The sequence below is a fragment of the Microcaecilia unicolor genome, chromosome 9, assembly GCF_901765095.1.
Source record: "Microcaecilia unicolor chromosome 9, aMicUni1.1, whole genome shotgun sequence".
Lineage (NCBI taxonomy): Eukaryota > Metazoa > Chordata > Amphibia > Gymnophiona > Siphonopidae > Microcaecilia > Microcaecilia unicolor.
The window spans coordinates 190,773,267-190,796,612 of record NC_044039.1 but is presented as its reverse complement, the minus strand read 5'-3'; the positions used below and the strand labels follow the sequence as shown (position 1 = coordinate 190,796,612).

Sequence of the window (23,346 nt, the reverse complement as noted above, 5' to 3'; positions counted from 1 at the left end):
CCGCCGCCCGTTTTACAGCAGTGCCACATCGGGACTCCACAAACACGTCTCTCACCGGTATTCCAGTCGGTAACCTTCTCTGATCAGGTCCAGGACCCACTGATCTCAGGTAATCTTGGTCCACTCCTCTAGAAAGAGGGAAAGACATCCTCCTATTGCAGGCAAGGAGGAGTGGACCGGCGTCCCATCATTGTGGAGGACGCCCCTGAACCGGCCCCTGCGGAACGTTTGTCCGAATGAAAGGAGTTCCTCTGCTGAAAACGGGCACGTTGAGAAAACCCAGCAGAGCACCCCGGGCAATACCTTCGAGCTTCACGGAAGCGAGGTCTGGAAGAGGGGGGAAACACAGAACCCTTGGAAGAAGGCCTCGGCCTATCCTCAGGTAACCTCTGGGGTTTATATTCCCCTAGGTCTTTCACAATCTTCTCCAATTCCTCTCCAAATAACAGGAGGCCCCAAAAGGGTAGCCTGACCAGTCTTTGCTTAGAAGCCATGACAGCTGCCCAATGCCGCAGCCAAAGAAGGCGGCGGGTGGACACCGCCACAGACATCTGTTTAGCCGAAGCTCTGACCAGATCATTCAGGGCGTCAGCCAAAAATGACAGGGCCGACTCCATCCATGGGCTGTTCCACCGCCTGCTGTAGCCAGGAAAGACATGCCCGGGCTGCATAGGAACTGCAAATAGATGCTCTCAAGGCAAGGCCCGCAATTTCAAAGGGCCACTTCAGCGCGGACTCAAGCCACCAGTTTCAAAGCAACTCCTCCCTCTACTGGGAAAGTGGTCTTTTTTTGTCACCGCCGTGACCAATGCATCCACTTTAGGCATCCCCAAAGGTGCCAAGTGCTCCTCATGTAGAGGGTAAAGCTGACCCATAGCCCTGGCCACTTTCAAAGGCCCATCGGGGACAGACCATTGAACAGAAATAAGCTCTTGGATGGAGTCATGCATCGGAAAGGCCCGAGAAGGCTTCTTAGTACTCGCCATCCTAAGATTAACAGAGGAGGCCTCGCCTTCAGCAGGATCATCAATCGAGAGGGCCTGCAAGGCGTCAGTAATGAGAGCTGGCAGCTCGTCGCGGTGGAATATCTGGACCGCATTGGGATCATCTAAATCCAGTGGCAAACAGGCACCTTCCTCTGGATCATCCGTCCCTGAGGGCCTGCCAGATCCCTCAGACTCCCCACTCCCCACCTGACCCTCCGCCTCCGAATTAGGAGAAACGGATGTAGTAGCTCTGCTGGCAGCCCGAGACGTCCCCCTGCCCTCAGACTCCTCTGCAGCCGCGAGTGACGAGACATACGGCGCTTCCAAAATGGCGCCCACTGCCAGCTCCATCGAGTGGGAAGAAACATCGCTTGCCATGCTCATACTACCGTGAGCATCTAAGGAGCACGTTTTACATAGCCCCGCTGCTGATCTGCGTTTACCACAACGGGAGCAGCGCTTAGCTCCTTCAGCAGCTATCGTCCGACAGGACGAGAATATAGCAATAAAATGGCGGCTTCACGCCAAAACTTACCCCGATCGGAACGGCATCCGCGGGACCTCCCTGGAGGAGCTGGGCACCACTTTCACCTCAGAGGACCGAGTCTACGAGCTCCGGTCAAGCTGCACAGAACCAGAATCACTGGGAAAAGCCTCAGAACAGCCACGCAGTAAAAGCACGCTCTTTTTTTTTTTTTTTAACGCCGTGAGGGAAGTTGGTGGCAGGCAGCAACAGAGGGCCTACGGGAGGCGGGGGGAATGGGTAAGGCAGGGAAAGGGCGAACCTATATGCCTTTAAAGTGGGCACCACCAGCCACAACACCCCTGCTCAACTGGCAAAGCACAGGAGCCACCCCAGGCAGTCTGAAATCCAGGAGCTGATCAAGCTATGTCCACACCTGCTGGGAGATAGAGAAATACTGAAGGCAGTTGGGGCTAGCCGTCCTAGAGGCACTATAGTTTTCAGTGTTCTCTATCCCCACCTGCTGGTAGGCAGATACAACCCATCAGTTAATGGATTCATCTGCTTCTGATGACAAGGAAAGGGCTATTATGGTGTGTTAAGTTTTCTGTATAGGTTTTAGTGCCTTCTTGTAGGATTTTGTGTTATTTCATAAAGTGTCTGGCCCTATTTGAAAGGGGGGAATATTTTTTTCTATGCATGTCACATGCTGGTAAGGAGGGAGAAAGAGCTGCAATTTGGAGAAGGAGAAAAATGGAGGGTGCTGGTATCAGGCCTAGGGAGGAGGAGAGAGAAAGTGTACTCTCCCCTTACTAATTCGTGTGAATTTGAGAGGGGGCATAATGTGAGAAATTTTCCACGGTGCTGGCACATTTCAGTTAGAAAAGATATATCTTTACTGTTTTGGTATACTGGCTTCATATTCAGTGTTTTACTCTCATGTGTGTGTGTGTGAATAACCAACCATAACGAATATGTATGATATGTAAGTATGCAAATGAATATGCCAAAGTGCAAAGTCCCACCTTTTGCCCCGCCCTCCCAAAATGAATCAGTGAAACTACAAAATCCTCAGTAGTGTAGAACAAGTAGGAGTGAATCGATTTTCTACTCATTCCAAATGTACAAAGACTAGGGGGCACTAAGGAAGACACTCAATGAATAGCTACACTCTTGAACTCTTTGCCGGAGGATGTAGTAACAGCGGTTACAGTATCTGGAGAGAGGTTTGGTCAATTTCATGGAGGAAAAGTCCATAGTCTGCTATTAAGACAGACATGGGGAAGCCACTGCTTGTCTGGTATGGGTAGCATGGAATGTTGGCATAGGGTTACCATTCGTCCGGATTTCCCCGGACATGTCCTCTTTTTGAGGGCGCCGTGGGGAGTCCGGGCAGATTTCCGCATTTCCCCGATTTGTCCGGGTTTCGTCGGGACGAATGGTAACCCTACCTACCGCGATCCTGTAACGTGGCCGTTGCCGAGAGGGTCCGCCGACTCCGCTCTTCATTTACTATGAAAAACGGGTCAGTATCAGCGCCACACTCCTTCCCCTGTTCTTGCGCTCCGTTATCAGCACTGCACTTCCGACTGCTATGGGACACGTCATCTCCTCGAAGCTCGAACGAGGAAGGCGGAAAATCAATCCCCGATCCTAGCGAGCAAGTAGGAGCAGCCTCCTCATTCACCCGAGTACCATATGAAGCTATACAAAACGACCAAATGTAAAGCACATTGTTGTAACAACTTACAGGCTCTCTGAATCCAGCATCAGGGAACAAAATAAGAAAAAAAAAAAAAAAGGCGCTCGCGGGTTTAAAAAAATTAGATGTCATCATGCCGTCCAGCGTAAGTGGGTGCGTCCACGCGGCAATGAAAACCAAAGGGACTGAAGAAAAAAACTGGAGATGGCATGACGTCAAAACGTTGAAGTCACTTAGGTTAGCCTCTGTTTCCTCTTCCTCGCGCAGCCATCATCTGGTACACTCAAAACAAAGAAAGCAAACCTATGAGCTGCTGCATCCTCGTTGTTGTCGTTCTTTATTGTTGGTAGCATTTTTATTTAATCTCAGTTATATTTTCAGACATGGTCGCTTGTGCAGCATACGGATGTACAAAGAGGAAGGATAGGTTTCATCATTAGTACTAATGGTGTCATATTTGGAGGGGCTGTCTATAGGGGCTCCTTCATGCATAAGTTCTGTCCAGTCTAAATGTGCCAACATAGTCCAGTTCAAAAGCAGTTATATGTACCACTCCAAACTGCTCATTCAGTGAGAGGGGAAAAGGTCTCAATGTCATAATGTGAACCTTTAGTTCAAAATGATGTGGTAGACCACCAGGGCTAGATAGTAAGTGAGGGGGGGGGTATGTGACGGGGGGGGGGGAGTATGTGACAGGGGGGTGCGGGGGGTAGGTGATGGGGGCAGGGGAGGGGACTATGTGACGGGGAGGGGAATAGGGGGCGGAACGAGGATCCAAAAGGGGCAGGGCAGGGGCGGGGCAGGGGGCGTGATGGGGCGGACCAGGGGGCGTGGCATGTGTCCTCTTTTTCAGAGGACACAAAATGGTAACCCTATGTTGGCACCATTTGGGTTTCTGCCAGGTACTTGAGACCTGGCTTGGCCATTGTTGGAAACAGGATATTGGGCTAGATGGACCATTGGCCTGACCCAGAATGGCAGTTCTTATGTATGTTTTAATGAAATTCTTCTCTATCTTGCTCTACTGTTGCCTGGAAGAGGCATATCCCAATTTCATTGCCGGACATCCTTATGTAATTAAAGAAGGGGTTGGCTAGCATTAAGAAAAAAATTAAAATAGTAGTAAGACTCTTGTTAAAGGGTGTAGTTTCACATAATCCCACTAGCTTAGATTCAGAGTTATCAAGCCTATCTTGTACCTCTTTTGTTGATATGTGCCGCTTGCAAATATTCATGAGGGTACTCACTCTGGAAGCTGACAAACAGAATTAAATTTATCATCCTCCTATTATCTGACCTAAGGTGTTAAGAGCTTTGCTCCTCCATTGATTACAAACTGGGTATTGTAAGCAAACTGGAACAAATCATTACTGTATATTGGGACCAAGGAACTGGATTACTCATAGGATTTGAGAAAAGAGTCCCCCAAAATTGTAATGTATAACCACATGGGGAGACCAACTCACAGATCACAATCTCTGCCTTCTAGACAGCCAGAGCAAATCTGCAAGGGGGACTGGTCCCACCAAATGCTGTTCTATAAATTATCCATTTTTTCTCATTAGCAGCAGTGGTCCATTTCACCACAGCTGCTGTGCTGCCTGGTGATAAAGCAACAAATTGGTACCTCCAGTCCACCCTTCTTTAAATATAAGATTCATCTAGGTATTCTGGGATTTTTACTTACCCAGATGGAAGAAAACAATTTATTCTGCAGTGAAAGTAAGCCCTTCTTGGCAAAAGCAATAAGTAAAGTCTGGAAAACATGTAGTAGCCAAGGCAAAATATTCATCTTTAATTCAGCAATTCTTCCAATCCAAAACATAAATCTACTGCAGAGCTCCAAGTCTCAAATCAGAATTCAAAACAATTGGGAATAATTAACCCTGTAAAGGGATTTCCCACTACTTGATAAAAATACATCCATGTATTTTAAGTTTTTGGTCACCCAGTCAAAAAGAAAAGTGGCCTACAGCATCCACAAAAGTTATTTGCCTAAATTGAGAATAAAGCTGGAGTCTTAGACATCTTGATCTTAAATCCTGATACTTAGGCATAAGCATTTAGAGTTCGAAACAAATTAGGGAACACTGTGAATGGGCTAGACAAAATGAGGAGGATGTCATCACAAAAGATATTGGGAAGCCACTGTTTGCCATGAGATTGGTAGCATGGAATGTTGTTACTATTTGGGTTTCTGCCTCACAGGCCACTGCTGAATGAAGGACACTGGGCTAGAAGGACCACTGGTCTGACCCAGTATGGCTATTCATATATTCTTATATATTGTATTATAGTCAGAGTGGAGGAGTGGCCTAGTGGTTAGGGTGGTGGACTCTGGTCCTGGGGAGCTGAGTTCGATTCCCACTTCAGGCACAGGCAGCCCCTTGTGACTCTGGGCAAGTCACTTAACCCTCCATTGCCCCAGGTACAAATAAGTACCTGTATATGTAAGCCGCACTGAGCCTGCCATGAGTGGGAAAGCGCAGGGTACAAATGTAACAAAAAATAAAAATAGTCTGTTCCCCCTGAGTACCCTGAAGTTTAACATTGTCACAGACAGCCAGAGATAAAAATAAAAGAGGGGAGAGTGGGAAACTCTGCCTTGTACCACATCCCAGCTGCAATATAAGGGAGCGTGATCCATTACCCTTTAAAGGCCTTAGGGGAGGGGCGAACTTCCGGTTGGGGAATGGAGTAGAGGCGGAAGGTGAAGCTACTCCGGGACACGAAGTGATCCGCACTCGAAATCAGCGTCCAAAAAGAAATTAAAACGCTAATCTGGAAGCGGGAAGGCGTCCTGCACAGGCGAGAATCAAACAGCCGAGAACCGGGAGCCATGGCGGCGAAATTAGGGCGGAAAGAACCTAAAGACCGAGCGCGCCCCGGAGAAAACAAAATGGCGGATAAAGGAGCGCCAGACTCGCCCTCGCCTAGCTCACTTTGGGCCGCGGAGATCACTGAAGAAGTGAAGGCGGCAGTGGAGCAGACGATCGATCATAAAATGCAGTTGATCATAGATAAATTGGATGGCATGGACGAGAGGCAAACCACGCTGATGACTGAATTGCACGAGGTGCAGCAGCGAGTGGGACAAGCAGAGGAGGAGATCCGGAAAGTAGCAGAGGAGCACCCGAAAATGACCCGTAGGTTGGGAGAGTTAGAGTCGAGGTTGGAGGATCTTGAGAACCGCTCGAGGAGGAATAACTTGAGACTGGTGGGACTCCCAGAGAGTGCAGGGGAAAAAAATCTGGGTGCCTTTCTTGAAAAATGGCTACCGGGAGCATTGGAACAGCCAGGTCTTGAAGGAAAGCTAAGAATTGAACGGGCACACCGGCTGGGACCCCGACGTGACAACACGGAGAGACCACGGGTGACCATATTAAAGATCCTGAACTATGCTCACAAGATGGAGATTCTGCAGAGCCTGAGAGCAGGAAAGAAGTTGGATTACCAGGGAAAGAAAATTCTATGTTTCCAAGACTACTCACAGAAGGTATCTGCAGCCAGAAGGGACTTTGCCCCCATCTGCACAGCTTTATTTGATCTCAAATATAAGTTTAGCCTCCTGTACCCAGCAAGACTGAAGGTGATAAATAATGGTCAAGCAGTCTTCTTTGACACAGTGAGGGAGGCTAAAGAATTCGTGGGTAAGCTGAAAGGAGTAGACGGCGGAGCACATGGAGAGAATAATGGGTGAAGAGCACTCTGAACTGCGGACCAGGACGAAAGGGCGACAGAGCGATGGGGGTTAAAGCCAGCAGAAATATGGAGGAGACTTTGTGTTGATTGACAAACATGTAGAAGATGGCCCGTTGTTGCGAGCCAAAAAGGTTTCAGGTTGTGGATGAGCGCAGATTTTTCACTGGACAAGGACATCAGAGGGTCATAGCCCTCAGAACAATAAGAAAGTGTCCTAATCCTGGGGACACGGAAGCTCACTTGCCTTCGGGCATGTTGGGGGTAAAGTATTTTGGGGGGGGAGTGGGGGGGGGAAGGGACTAAGGGGAAGAGGGGAGGGAGGGCTAGGGTTCGAAGGGTAGGCCATAGAAAGGTTAATAAAGAGGGACGAATGTGGATGTATGAGATGTGTGGAAGAGAGATGTGGATGTCTGATAATAGTGGTGGGCGACATGCGGACAAAGAACTGTACCCGGGAGGTGGAGGCTGGGACATCTCCGGGGTGTATATAAAGTGGAAGGCAGGAATGGAGTCACATATCAGTAAGAAGGGATGACAAACTTAAAGATAGTAACCTGGAATGTGGGGGGTATTCACTCTCCAATAAAGAGGCAAAAAATCTTGAAGGTCCTTAATGACCAGAAAACGACAATAGCTCTCCTGCAAGAAACGCACCTGACACACATAGAACATGAGAAGCTAAAGAGATGGTGGGTAGGTGAGGTCATAGATTCCCCGGCAGTAGGAGGGAAAGGAGGAGTGATAATACTGATTCGTAAGGGGTTGCATGTGAAAATACGGAAAATAGTAAAGGATAACAGAGGGCGGTATGTCCTGGTGGCCCTTGAGATAGAGAGGCAATCAATGTTGTTATGTAATATATATGCACCCAATAATTATGAGAAGGTGTTTTATAAGACGCTTTTGCGCAGAGTGCAGGACATGGGGGAAAGTCTTGTGGTGATGGGTGGCGATTTTAACGAGGTCCGAGACCCGCAACTAGACAGGTCTAGGCCGACGGAGAGGGAGCTGTCCAGGGGCCAGAGGGGGTTGGGGTTGCTAGAGGAGGCATTGGATGTGATAGATGTTTGGAGAACCTTGCACCCGTTGGAAAAAGATTACACGCACCTGTCCAGAGCTCACTCCACACTGTCCCGTATTGATTATATATGGATTACAAGGGAATTGTTAACACAAGTACAAGGGGCGGCGATTGGACCAATAGTTGTGTCTGATCATGCCTGGGTTTCGATGGAGATGCGACTGGATAATAATGCGCAGAGAACCTTTTCTTGGCGTTTCCCGACATACCTCTATCGAGATAGGCAATTTCAGTTACAATTAAAGGCTAGATGGGAACAGTATCAAGGGGAAAATGAGGCTCACAGGCATGATCCGGTGCTTTTTTGGGAAGCCGCGAAAGCGGTTCTCCGAGGTGAGACAATAGCATATAATAGTTTCCAAAGGAAGGTGCGGAAGCGAGAAATACTGAGATGGGAGAAGAGGGTAACGACCTTAAGGAGAGAATATGGCCAGGCACACACACCAGAAGCGCGAGCCCGGTTATTAGAGGCGCAGCAAACCTTAAATGAACTGCTGCAACAGACAGCGCAAAAATCCGCAATGTATTACAAATATCAATTGTATAAATTTGCTAATAAAGGAGGGAAATTTCTGGCTAGACTACTGAAAAGGCAGGAGGGGTCCAGAAAAGTGCTTTCACTAGCTAATAGCCAAAAAGAGCTGAAACACACGGACAGGGCGATAGCTGAGATCTTTAGACACTTTTATGAACAACTGTATAAACTGCAATCAGAGGTGGTAACTCCGAGTGAAGCATATCTTGGCAGTGTGGATCTACCACAGTTGGAAACTGCAGACTTAAAGATCTTAAATGCAGAAATATCAGAGGATGAAGTAGATTGGGTAGTACAGCAGAGCTCCCTGGGGAAGGCACCTGGGCCGGATGGCCTCAATAACGAATTTTATAAATTACTTAGGCCTGGAATTGGACGACAATTAGCAGAGGTATTCAATGAGGTGATCAGGAGGGGACAGATGCCTGAACACATGAATAAGGCTAATATTACGGTAATACTGAAGCCACATAAGCAGGCACACTTACCGGAATCTTACAGACCTATATCTTTGCTGAATTCGGAGACGAAATTTTTAGCTAAGATTCTGGCGAATAGACTGGCACGGTTTCTGCCGACATTGCTGGAAGAATCACAGGTGGGTTTCGTGCAAGGTCGAAAAGTGGTTAGGAATCTGAGACGAATACTTGGGGCACTGGAGCGAGTGAGGGACGCAGGCTTGCAAGCCATGTTAATAAGCTTTGACGCCGAAAAGGCCTTTGATAGAGTGGACTGGGGCTTTATGTTTGAGACCTTAAAGGCCTATGGCATAAAAGGCTTTTTTGGAAAAGCTGTAAAGACGTTATATACAAATCCTAAGGCGCGAATTAGTGTCAATGGGTTATTCTCCGACTGGTTTGATATAGGGAGGGGCACCCGGCAGGGATGCCCGCTCTCGCCGCTCCTATTTGTATTGACACTGGACCCGCTATTGCGGGAAATTAACAACAACGTAGAAATTAAAGGTGTTCGGATCCTGGATCAGGAATTTAAAACTGCAGCATTTGCAGACGATTTACTGGCACTGATAACGGAACCGCAGAAATCGTTGATCCGGTTGTTGGAAAGTATGAAGGAATACGGGGAATATGCGGGCCTTAAACTGAATCTAGAGAAGTCAGAAGCCCTAGTTAGTGTTGGGGTAGACCCAGAGATATGGAGTCGGTCACAGATCCGCCAAGCACATACGGAATTTAAGTACTTGGGAGTGCAACTGTCAATGGACCCGGCACAAATATATAGAATTAATGTCCCTCGTTTAATTGGGGAAACTAAAATACAACTGACAGCTTGGGTTTCTCTGCCGCTGTCTTTTCTAGGTAGAATTCATTTATATCGCATGGTCATATTCCCGAAATGGCTGTACATGTTGCAGATCTTACCTATCAGGCTGTTGGTCAGAGATTTGAAAACTCTACAGAGGCACATAGCATGGTTCTGCTGGGCGGGGAAAAAGTCGAAAATGAAGTGGAAATATGTGTTTGGGGCTCAGCGTGAGGGTGGGTTGGGCATGCCTGATTTAAAAGAGTATAACTGGGCTTGTATGGCCAGACATTTACGAGACTGGGTCATGCATTCGACAACATACACTGACATAGGATGGGAACAAGCTTTGTTTTGACCATGGTCTTTAAATTGCTTATTACACATTAGGAAAGTGAAGATACCAACTCCTTTCCAAGATAGTGTACTTTTACAACCTCTACGTTACGCCTGGAGGTTGCTGTTGGGTATCTGGGGGCAAGACCCGGAGGCCAGTGTGCTGCTAACGTTAGTGGGGAATGTAGATTTCCAGGCGGGCAGGGAGAACCGAATTTTTAAAGATATGGAACGACAGGGAGTGACACTATTGGAGAATTTTCTTCAGATGGATGGGTCGCTACTGCCCTATAGGGAATTTGAAAGGAGGTGTGCGGGAGGTCCACTGGCGAGATTGGCCTATTTACAATTGGAACACTATTTCAGAAGCTTGCCCAGATCTGCACTCACATTGGAGTTTGGGAAGAAAGTTCGGGATTTTCTGAAAGGGGGTGAAGTAGAACAGACATCAATCTCCTGGTTTCACAAGGCGCTGAGGGATTTAAAACCCCCCAAAGATGTCACAGAGGTAGTGGGGAGATGGGAGCAAGAGCTGGGAAGTTCCTTTGAAATAGAGAGGGTGATGACAGCACTAAAAGGGATGACAGGGGTAGTGCATAGTGCAGAACTGCAAGAATGTCATTTTAGAACAATACATAGAGCATACTTCTCGGGCAAGCAAGCATGGCATGCAGGGATAGTGGAGGCTGATAGATGCCGGAAGTGTGGAGTGGGCATGCCTTCTTTGGCACATGGCTTATGGCAGTGTCAGCGAATTCGGGGTTTCTGGACAGCTCTCGCCCGGTTTGTATCAAGGATCTTGGGGTTTAGACTACAGTTCACTTTTGAGCGAGTCATGTTTAGCTCGCCAAGAGTGTGGACACGGGGAACAAAAGAAGAGAAGCTATTCCTGAGTAAGTCTTGCATTCTGGGGAAGAAATGCATATTGAATCATTGGTTAATGGACATACCGCCCTCCTACTGGTACTGGAGGAACAAATTGCATGCGCTTATGTTGTGGGAGGCCAGAGGTGCTCGTTTCACCCCCAAAAGGAGGAAACATTTCATAAAAATTTGGACAGCATATTTGAATGTAATAGCGCCCAGAGTTAGAAGTCAGGTGTTGAATGAGTTGGAGTGAATGGGGATGACTGTGGAGATAGAGCGAATGATGAGGTAGGAAGAAGTACTGGGGGGGGGGGGGGGGGGGGGGAGGGTGAAGAGGGAGGGAAGAGGATGGGGGATAATCCTGCGACAAATACCGCCGACAACAGATTATAGGGAAAATGTTTTAGTTTTTATGGGTGCTGATGTCGGAAATAAAGTTGTATGGTTCATGTATGAGGCGGAGAAGCTAGATGAAGGGTTATAAGAAACAAGGCCCTGTGCGGCAGATCTTGCCATTAATCTACTGTCTCATGATGAAGAGTATTCCTGTGATCAATACCCTGAACAGTATACCCTATGGGTGGTAGCAATGTATGAAGTTGATGTCGTGCACAACTCGAGGGGGGAGGGGGATGGGGAGAGGGGATGGGAAGGGGGATAAAGCTAAAAAGTTAATAAGCTGATTTGAGATATCACGTGGATATTTGGATGTACTTACTTTCAGTGTAAAATGTACATGTTTCGTTGTTCTCAATAAAAAAGATTTAAACATAAAGGCCTTAGGGGATGAATATTATTTGCCAGTCTACCCACAAAAACACTTGCCAATACCCATTTCATCAAAGACAATCCATAAAATCCCAATGGTCTCTATCAAATTCCTTTTCAGCACCTACTGCTAAAAGGCATGTGGGCATGCTGGTCTGCAGAGCATGGTGCAGACTCCGACTAGCAAGTTGAAAAAATTTCTAGCAGCGTCCCACCACACGTGCGCTGGTGCCTTCCCACCCGATGAGTGAGCTCGGGTCCCTCAAAATCTAAAGAATGCGACTCCAAGGGGAGGTAGGAGGGTAAGTGATGGTATCCATGTGTTTCTTTGTGAGGTCAGCGACCTCCTCCACTTTAACTCCAAACAAGCTATCCTCTCGGCAAGGGACGTCCGTTAACCTCTATTGAACTGCTGGTTCCAGATCAGACACACGCAGCCATGAGAGTCTGTGTATCCCCACACCCACAGCAGATAATCTGGACGCCACATCAAAAGAGTCATAAGCCCCTTTGGCCAGATATTTTCTACATTTCAACTGCTTACTAGCCATCTAGCAAAGCTCAGCAGCCTGCTCCTGTAGAAGAGAGTCCACCAAAGTGTGCTGCGCACCAGGGACTGCAGTACAGGCTTGTACAGAGCTGGTAGAACTGGATGCGGGCAAGGAGCATCGAGGCCTGAAATGTTTTCCTCCCAAATGAATCCAGTGTCCTGGCCTCTCTACCTGGGGGGTGCCAAGACACAAGTCCTGGAGCTCCTAGCTTGTTTGAAGGCGGATTCAACCACCAGAGAGTGGTGTGGCAGCTGGGCCCTCTTGAATCCAGGAGCCTTTTGGATACAAAACTGCATATCAACCTTCTTTGGCTCCACCTGCACTGAGAGGAGAGATCATCAGTGCACCCTTAAGGGTAGGGTGCAATGGTACCATGACCCCTTCCTTACGAGAACACTCATAGTCCAGAACAGTCAACATCCCTGCCTTGGGCTCTTCCTCCATTTCCAACTTAAATAGGATGGCTGAAGCTATCTCCCTGACAAATCCGATGAAAAAGATCCTCAGGTGGAGATTTTTGTCTCTTGAGGTGGGGAGTGATCAGAGGGAATAACATACGATTCATCCTGAAAAGTAATGTGGGTCCTCCTCTGAGTCCCAGGAGCAGTCCCAATCAGACTTTTCCCCCATACTCAAGAGTGGGCTGTGAGAGTCTGTGTCTGCCTCGACTTAGAGGACCTACGTCCACATCCCAAAGAGCGCAAGGTACAGTCTTACCCTCTGACTCCGGGGCAGCTTCTTCCCCCAACGTCGAGGGTGGTACTGTATGATTCAATGTTGATGTCAACACTATCGGGCCGCCAGTGCCGAAGATGTCTGCACAGACATAGGAGGAGCCTCAGGAAGAAGCTGTGGCTGATCTGCAGCTGGCACAAGCACCCTCGATCCTGAGAAGTCTGCTGCTGCAGCATCTGAGCCAGCTCCTCCCTGAGCATGGCTTAGAACCACTCATCGGCAAAGGTGGGAAAGCCGGGAGAGAGCCAGTCTGAGAAGGCATCGAATTCAAACCAGTAGCAGGGACCTGACTACTCAGGCTCACACACCAGCACCTCTTCCAAATAAGGGGAGTGGCTCCTCTCAGTGCCAGCGCTACTTGGGTATTGGTGATGCCGATGCCACAATGCTCTTGGCACCATCCGCCAAAGAGGACCACTGCTTGTGCTTCTTGGGCTTCCCCCAGTGCTCAGCATCGCGGTCCTTCAGTGCTGACGAGGACGAAATCGAGCCCATACACGGTATCAGGTCCAATGCTGACCGGACCTGGGGCCTGCTCTCAGCACCTGATATGAAGACAGGCAGAAACCTTCTCGATGCAGGTGCACTCCCAGTGGATGCAGAAGCCTTTGTAGCCATGGAGGTTGATGCTTCCGGTGCCGATGCCCCGGTCCTTCAAGCAGTCAAAACTGTTCTTCTGTGGGCCTGCCGCACCCTCTGTGTTCTCAGCTGCATTTTTAAATAGAGAGAATAAAAGTTAGGTTAATGGTTAAGCCCAAGGCACTTGATGCACCACGAGTGCATGTCCGTTACCAAAATCACCCGATTACATTGGGCACACCTCTTGAAGTCACAAGGAGTCTTCTGACACATCAAAAAAAAAAGAATCAAAGCCAAATTAAACACCTCAATTCTGAACAGAAAAAGGGGTAGTGTTCATATTGAGGCTGAGGCTCTGGCCTAAAACAGGCCTAGTTGGCCGCAAAAACTAAAGGAAACGTAAAATACCGAAAAAACTACAAAAATAAAAGGAAAGAAGAGGATGAAGAAATTTAAAAGAAAAATTCCTTAATAAAATATGTAACAAGAAGGACAGCCGCAAGGGAAGGCACTGTAAGATGAAAAGATATACACAGTGAAGAGAAGACAGTGACATGTTCTCTCAGCTCCGCAGAAAAACAAAGACTGAGGGACCCAAGCTCGCACATCGGCCAGGAAGGCATCAGCGCATGCATGATGGGACGCTGCTAAAAATTTCTTCAACTCGCTAGTCAGCATCCATACCGGGCTCCATCAGATAACGTCACCACATGTGAGAATACTTGGCCTGCTGTCCTCGGAGAAAATCTGCTACAGGTAACTTTGCTATTACTCACTCTTGCTTAGCCTGCTTTTCCTCAGAGAATAAGAACTCTGTGGACACTATCAGCAACCTGTCACAAAGCTAACCTGATCCAGGTGAACTGAACTAGGCAAGCTTCCAACATAGATGGAGGCAGAGAGGCAGGATGCAAAACTGAGTTTAAAATAAACTGAAGATAAGGGACCAATTGTGTTCCAAGTGTCTTATAGTACACAGATGTAATATCATCCAGGTTGGGAGCCTTACCCAGTTTTAATTTCTGAATGACCCTCAGAATTCTTATCAATGAAAATATCTGAATCCAAGATTTCCTTTTGCTGCTGTGTCAGGGAGAGGGGTGTAATCTATTTTAGATATATGGGCATCCTCAGTGTAGAGATCCCTGTAAATAGCTGCAACCTAGCAAGGTTTTGAGTTGGTTGAGAGAGCACTTCTCCAGTTCTCTCCTTTGTTCTAGCTAGATGTTCCTATTTTTTATCATGGCTGTCTACAACTGCTTCTTTTGGCTTCCAGTTCAGTTGACCCTTGGGCCAAAAGGTTCTCTCACCCCAGTTCTGTCAGGTTTATCTAATTTGCATCTCTGATATCCTCAACCAATTAGAAGTAAAAAATCAAGTAAGCAAATACTACTAAGTATTGGCAGGTCTACACAAAGCTACTGCAATAGAAAAGCATAGCACTGGTTCCATCACAAATTACTTTTTGTTTTGCAGCCAAATGTCAGATGGATGACTTTTGGCAACTATATGAATCGAAGTACTCCAAGCACAAGCAAAGTCACCCAGCACTGCTTCCTAATAACACTCTTGTTTACCTAATGTTTTGCTGGCACAGGAATTCAGAAGTGCAGCTTAACAATAAAAAAATGCACAGAGTGTACTCTGCTTTCCTGACTAATTTCCTCCCACTGTATTAGAGGAAGGAAGGTTATTTTCCTTTATATCTTTCACAACAGAAATAGGGCTGAAACATTTTTACAGCATAATTAAAAATGTTTATTTTGGAATAAATAGAAACTAGTCACTTCCACGTGTCTGGCTGCTGTACTTAATTTACACAGTTTCCAATAAATCGTTTGATAGTACGCTACTGAAAGAAAAATCAATTTATAATACAAGTTACATTAAAAATGTATTTGCGTGTCCAAATATTTAGCTGTAATGAATACATTCTGTTGCACTTTGAAATAAATTGCAGAGAATACACCACACTGGAACAGAACATAGGCAACTGCAATAAGCCAGTCATCTTATTAAAAGATATATAGGGCCCTGTTTACTAAGATGTGCTAGGGTTTTAAGCGCATGCTAAAAATTAGCAAGTGCTAACGCTAGAGATACCCATAGAAATATACAAGTGTCTCTAGCGTGCTTACAGCGTGGCTTAGTAAACAGGGCCCTCAGTTGCACAAATTTATGAAGTTTGTATGCTTTTATTTTAATCTGGCCATGCCTGAAATCATCACTATAAATGAAATTAAGGTGAATTTTGCAACCCGCCAGAATTTAAACACTGCTTCTTTACCTGTGAACATAATGCAACTGATGGATGGAATGTATGGCAAGAACCATTTCAGCAAGATAAAACCTGGCCATATCTTCAGGAAGTCTGTCTTCAAATTTACTCAAGAGTGTCAACAAATCTCCACCCACATAGTAGTCCATTACCAAATACTATACACAAAAGAGAAGATAAAGAAAATCACAGCAACTTAAGTGTTAATACAATCTCATTCAGGTAGTAGACAACATTTGTCACTTTTGTAAATAAAAGGAGCAAAGGGGTAGAGACTGCAGATACCTTCTTTCCTTCACACTCCATTATGTCATATTCCTTTTGGCTCTACTTTAACATCCCTAATCAGGATACTACTTTGAAATATACTGCCTAAAGCAAGCAGCTTTCAATTCTGGGACTTGCATTCAAGTTAAGGTTAACAAAAGAAAATGAATTTAGTGGTTCTAAATTATTAGGGAAGGAGAATAAAACTGTCACTCAAAAAGTGAAAGATCTGTCACGGACAGGAGTGTAGCCACTGGAATGGGTACAAAAGGTTGATTTACAAAAATTGAATACTAACCTCTAAATAAAAGTACATCATTTACATATTAAACTTCCAATTTAAATAGTTACTCACAAAACATAGTTCCTTCTCCCCAAATTTTACAAAGGGACAAGGGCAAAAATCTTAAGAGATAGAGGGCCCTGTTTACTAAGTCACTCTATAGGCGCACTAGCATTTTTAGTGTGCGCCAACACTAGACACACCCACAGGAATATATGGGTGTCTAGCATTTAGTATGCGCTAAAACGCAGGTGTACCTTAGTAAACAGGGCCCTGAGTATATTCCAATAGTTACCTATCTACATTTCTTACCTTGTGAAATGGAAAATTCTAGCAGTCTGGAGAGCCTGATGAGGCTGACAATGCCATAGTGAGGGAAGAATGAAGAGTTTGTGTCATTGCTATAAAATTATTAAAGAGCAGAGAAAGACATACCAAGTAATTCTCATCTTGGAAGGCATAGTGTAATGTGGTAATCCACTGACAATCACCATTCACCAAAACGTCTCTCTCCTCACGAAAACAAGCTGTCTGTAAAGAAGAGCAAAAACAACAGTTCCTGGTATGCATTAACCCAAAAGACAGAAGAAAATTACTATCTTAGTTTTCTACCTCTTATACAACACTATTATGCCCACTAGATACATGTAGCCACAAATGATTTTTGACATGATGTGCTGAGGTATTAAGAAGTAATAGTATTTATTATTTGCTGTCTTACTGGCTCTGTTCAAAGCACGTAGGCTTACAAATTATGTAGTAACCTATGGAAGACTAAGGGGTATGTTTACTAAGGCGTGTTAGTGTGCGTTAAATGCTAGCACGCCAACACATTTCTATAGGTGTGTTAGCATTTGATGTACATCAACCATTAGCGTGCATTAAAAACGCTAATGCACCTAAGGCGCACTTTTGTAAACACAGGTCCAGAATGGACACTGATGACTCGGCCAGATGAATTGGGAGTGGATGCAAAAGTTAACAAAAACAAAAAGTCCTTGGGTAATTTTGAATGAAGGCTCATGGTACAGATCAAAGTCTTGGTTGTGAATGAATACAAAGGAGCAGGAGAAAACTAGCATATATGTACATGTAAATATATAAATACATCCAGTACTTTAAGCCGCTGAGCAGGGGCAAAACAGCATACGTACTTCTAAAAATGCCACATACATGGAAAAATTTATCTTATTTTCTAATTTCCTTTCCTTGAGTTCAACTAAACCAATCCAGAATGCACGGGCTAGAACCATCAGCCAGCAGAGACAGTGACCTAATTGCTTGTCCTGTGCAGCGCCAGCACTCCAGAACTACTGTGACAAAACAAATATAGGCAAGATAACCAACTCTCAACAATTTTCAAAAGAGGAGGTAATCTAGAATCCTTAACAATACAACCCACATGCTCTGGAAACACAGAGGACTTTTCAGTGCCTCCCCATATGTATAACTGAACAGGTCAATCACTGACCAGAACAGCCAGGTAACAGGGTAGGTCTCTGGACTGGGCTGGTTGGAGTCAACAAAAGAAAGTTAGCAGGTAAGACCATTTTTTTTTTCCTTTTTGTCTACCAGACTAGTTTAGAAACCAGGGGATACAGCAAGGCAAACATTCTACTGGGAACTGGACGCTGAGACCCCTGCCTCTAGAAATCTGCTGCCAAAAAAACTGCATCTTCTGTCACTTGTCTAACCTATAGTTCTTGGAGAAAGAATGCAAAGATGATCAGGTGGCAACCTTACAAATCTCGGCAGGAGAAAGAGACTGATTTTGCCAAGGATGTTGCTATATCATTGGCTGAATGTACCCTAAGGAGGCCCTTAACCCTTGAGAATATAAGCTGAATTCACTGCTCCCTTGAGTCAATGAGGCATATTTTCAAAGCACTTAGCCTTCCAAAGTTCCATAGGTTTCTATGGAACTTTGGAAGGCTAAGTGCTTTGAAAATATGAATGTGTAACAGTCACTCTTGTGGCGGCCTCACTGTCTTCTTTTAAACACTGCAAACAAGACAAACAAGTGGTCTGACTTAAGAAAGGAATTTGCCACTTTGAACTAACAAAGCAGCTCTCAACAGACATCTAAAAACCAAAGACCACCACTTGATTAACATGGAAGATAGATATAATTTATTAACAACTTTGTATACTGACAAACCATAAGTGATGTAGGCAGTTTGCAATCATAAACATACTAAATAATTAAACAAAATGAACTCCATTAGATATAGGAAAGACCTAACCACTCACACCCCAATCAGACCACAATACACAAATATATAATACTAACTTTTTTTAATATGCTTAAATTGCCAAGTAAAACAAGAAAACAATACCTACAAATTATGCATTCAAATATATTAAGCATGATACAAGCAAAGATATTGTAATAATTAATAGCAACACAACTCAGGCAATGAACATTATATTTTACAAGCCCCAACCCCCACTTATAACCTTCTCTCCCATATGCATCAAGAATCCAGACCTTATCAAGTCTGGTTGTGTTCTCATACCAGAATTGAATGAAATTATTTATCCCCCAACCCCCCTTGTAACACCATCTCCTCAACCAAGCGTAATTAATAATTTAAGACCCAACTGTGTGTCCGATGAGACATAACCACACTGGCTCTCAGGGTTTCTGAAACTTAGCCCAAGTGAATGGGCGCCACCCAGCACTATATCTTTCTAAGACCATCACCAGTTCTTGCTCCATTCTACCAAAATACTTTTGCTAATAGCAACATACAATAAAGTAACCACTACTTATCATTTCTATAGCTCTTTTGTATTGTCCATCATGGAAGATAGGATAGTAGAAAAATTAAATAAAAGGATTTCTAGTGTTAAGTAACTCATTTTCAAAAGCATACAGACTTACAAAGTTCCATAGAAACCTATGGAACCTTTGGAAGGCTAAGTGCTTTGAAAATATGCCTCATTGACTCAAGGGAGCAGTGAATTCAGCTTATATTCTCAAGTGTTAAGGGCTTCCTTAGGGTACATTCAGCCAATGATATAGCAACATCCTTGGCAAAATCAGTCTCTTTCTCCTGCAGAGATTTATAAGGTTGCCACCTGATCATCTTTGCATTCTTTCTCCAAGAACTATAGGTTAGACAAGTGACAGAAGATGCAGTTTTTTTGGCAGCAGATTTCTAGAGGCAGGGGTTTCAGCGTCCAGTTCCCAGTAGAATGTTTGCCTTGCTGTATCCCCTGGTTTCTAAACTAGTCTGGTAGACAAAAAGGAAAAAAAAAATGGTCTTACCTGCTAACTTTCTTTTGTTGACTCCAACCAGCCCAGTCCAGAGGCCTACCCTATTACCTGGCTGTTCTGGTCAGTGATTGACCTGTTCAGTTATACATATGGGGAGGCACTGAAAAGTCCTCTGTGTTTCCAGAGCATGTGGGTTGTATTGTTAAGGATTCCAGATTACCTCCTCTTTTGAAAATTGTTGAGAGTTGGTTTTCTTGGAACTTTGTAAGTCTAATTGCTTTGAAAATGAGTCCCCATGGAACTTTGTAAGTCTAAGTGCTTTGAAAATATGCCTCTATGTAACTCTGTAAGTCTATGTGCTTTGAAAATGAGCACCATAGTAACACCTGGAATACTGCAAAGCTCTTTTCTCTGGTTTACTTCTGTCTTCATTAAAGCACCTTCAACTTATACAATCGACTGGAAATGTGACCATTACCCCTTTTCTCAAACAAGAACATAGGCTGTATCTCACCATAGTACATACAAACTACTTTCACTGGTTTATAAAAGTTTACTCCCCAATGCTCCTGAATATATATCTAATTTTCTTACTCCATAGTCACCTTTCCGACCCCTACGTTCCTCTCAACTGTCCCTCCTACATCTACCATATGTGCTACTGCTTTTGCATACACAGCCTCAAGCTCTGGAACACACTATCTTCTAAGATTATATCTGCACCATCAAATCTTCTCTTTAAAAAGCTTTCAAAATCTCTCTCTCCTTAATTGAGACTAACTCCTTTATTGTTCATTTTGAGCTTTTATTGTTAGCCGCTTTGCTACCATATAGCAATTGGCAGAATACCAAATTAAAATAAAGCAAATAGATGATGGCAGATAAAGACCTGTATGGTCCATCCAGTCTGCCTAACAAGATAAACTCATAGTTAAAGGTAAGGTGTAATACTACACATGCATACTTGATCTCGATTTGTCCTTGCCATTTTCAGGGCACAGACTGTAGAAATCTGCCTGGCACTAGTCTTATTCTCCAACTACTGAAGCTGAATTTTCCAGCCATGATCAGGGCACAGACCATTGAAGTTTGCCCAGCACTGGCTTTGCTTCTCAATGACTGGTGTTGCCATCTAATCACAACTAAGCTTGTTTGGTTCCATGCCCTCCATACAGTATTCCTTCAGTGTTGTATAGTAACTAAGTAAATGTAATTAGTTATTGTACTTAAGTACAAACATTTACTTGTAAAGAAGTACAGGCAACAATTGTTACTTTTACTGAAGTAATAATTTCACCAATTTTTACTACTGTTACTTAGTTACATTTGATGTTGGCAGTTAAAAGTAAAAAGAAAAAGTAGAAGCAGGACCTAAATGATTCTTCTTTGGTAAACCAAATGAAACAACAAAATCTGGAACAGGATTCTGGTATTGCAAACATCATCTCATCTTAAGTTTTGCTATTCAGTGAATATAGCATATGAGAACAGTGGAGCTGCCTATGTGTTGAATTGGTTACTGGTCTCCAATCAAACTGAACACTGATGAGTTGGTTCATCTTGAAGCAGAGATGAACCTTAACCTAAAGCTAATTGCAATTCTCAGTGAACAGACATATCTCTACTACAACAGACTGCTGGTCATCCCATGGAAAATTTTACATTGAGGTCACTGTCCAGTGGATTTATAGTCTTTAAAGAGGAAGTCTGCATGTCTGGCCTCAAGACTGAATGGTTCCCATACATTTAATGTTCTTGCATCAGTTCTCAAAGATACTCAGATGGAAAATAGTTAGAACAACAGAAGACTATTCCAACTTTATGAAAGCCTTCTCTTTAATTGGACAGCATGATGATGATAAAGATGAAGATGCAAGTAAGGAGTTATACAACACTACTTCTAATGCAGATGATGATGACAAAGCATTATTTGCTATACAAATGTCAAGTGTTTCAGTCAGATTCCCTTGATCAACACCCGCAGACCCTTTCAGAAGGCATCAGTAGTTCTTCAGCCTGGTTTGATTTGAAGGAACTTTTTATTAAACTGAACACTCCACTTCCTGCCAGTGCAGTTGTTGAATACCTTTTAACCCTAGAACGCATGACGTTAAAAATATACATATTAACGTCATGGGGGCCTTTTAGGCCCCCATGCACATAATGTAGAAAAACACACTTAAATAACTTTCACAAGTTTATTTCAAAATTGCTCAATAAAATATGAAAAGTGGACAACATTTTAATTATAATTTTTCACAGAAAACACCAAAAAATCTTTTTTTTCCCAAATTTCACACAGACATGAAAACACACAAAAATGCATAGAAATCTATAGCAAACTAGCTGCAGCTACATTTTTATTCTAACTTTCTTTTCTATTATATTAGTCTTCCAAACAATTCTGACATGTTATTTTTTCAGAAGAGTGTTCTTTGCAAACAGTTTCCTTACAAGTAGAACAATATCGCTCAGTTTTCCTCTCTATGTTTCTTGGACACATGAAACAACGCTTTCGTTTTCTTTCTCCTGGCTCTGGAGTAATCTGAAACTGTACGCCACACCGTTTCATTGCTTCTTTAGTTTTCTTTGGCAAGCATTTCAAGTCGCTTCGCTCTATCATGTGAGGTATTACAAGTTCATGACAAAGGTCCTTCAAGAATAAGCGTCTCCTGTCCTTCCTCTGTGCATGAAATTCAGGATGAGTTTCTGTATAAATAATGAATGAATTTAGGGCTGCTACATCAAGCATATTTGAAAATAGTACTACAGGCCATCGTTTTGTTTGCCTCTTACACGAATATTCTCCCACCATCTCATCCATTTTATCTACACCTCCTTTTGTTGCATTGTAATGCAGGATGATTTCTGGTTTCAATTTTTGGTTATTGCTGTCAACACTGCAATCGTGATGCATGGTACTGAGTAAAATTACAGATTTCTCCTTCTTTGCCTTGTAAGATACCAAAGTCGCTTTGTTATTGAATCCAAAGACACTCTCATAAAGTGCTCGCTGACGATTGTGTTTGAGTGCTGCTGGAATTTCTCGTCTGTTTTGCTTTATAGTACCAACAAGTGTAATAGCTTTTGCAAGCAGAAAATTGCCTAGTTCAACATTGGTGAAATAATTGTCCATGGTGATGTTTCTACCTGAATTGAATATTGGAACAGCAAGAGTTTTGACTATTTCAGACCCCAGATCCTTCTGTACTGGTGCACCAACCTCTTTGCCACAGTAGATTACGCCATTTATGCCATAATAATTTGCAGAATCACACATCCAGAAGATTTTTATACCGTACTTGGCTGGCTTGCTGGGCATGTATTGTATGAATTTGCAGCGTCCTCTGAACGGTACAAGTTGCTCATCTACAGTAACATTAGTACTAGGATTGTAAAGTTTTGTGCAATTTTTGATAAATATGTTCCAGATATAACTGATAGGGGCTAATTTGTCTGTTTCAAACCTCGCTGCACGAGTTCGCTTATCATCAAAGCGAATGATCCTTCTAATTTCCTCATATCTGCCCACTGACATTGTCGCCTTATAGTGTGGATCAGAAAGTGGGTCCAGAAATAATTCTCGTATTGGGACATCATACGATTTTTGACTCCCTGCCAGCAGGAAAAGTCCAATATATGCATAAAGTTCCTCTTTTGAGATATTTTTCCAGGACTTATTTTTTGCTGAAGCGATACGTCTTCCTTCTAGGTTTGAACATAATAGGAC

General features: G+C 44.1%; 1 protein-coding gene across 1 annotated transcript in view; it reads right to left on the bottom strand.

Annotated features, from left to right (window-relative positions):
- CDC42BPB (CDC42 binding protein kinase beta) overlaps positions 1-23,346 on the bottom strand; it is a 288,059-nt gene that overhangs the window by 190,582 nt on the left and 74,131 nt on the right. Inside the window, 2 exon segments of the mRNA XM_030214305.1 lie at positions 15,856-16,004; positions 16,832-16,927. Coding sequence (XP_030070165.1) covers positions 15,856-16,004; positions 16,832-16,927 — 245 coding nt within the window.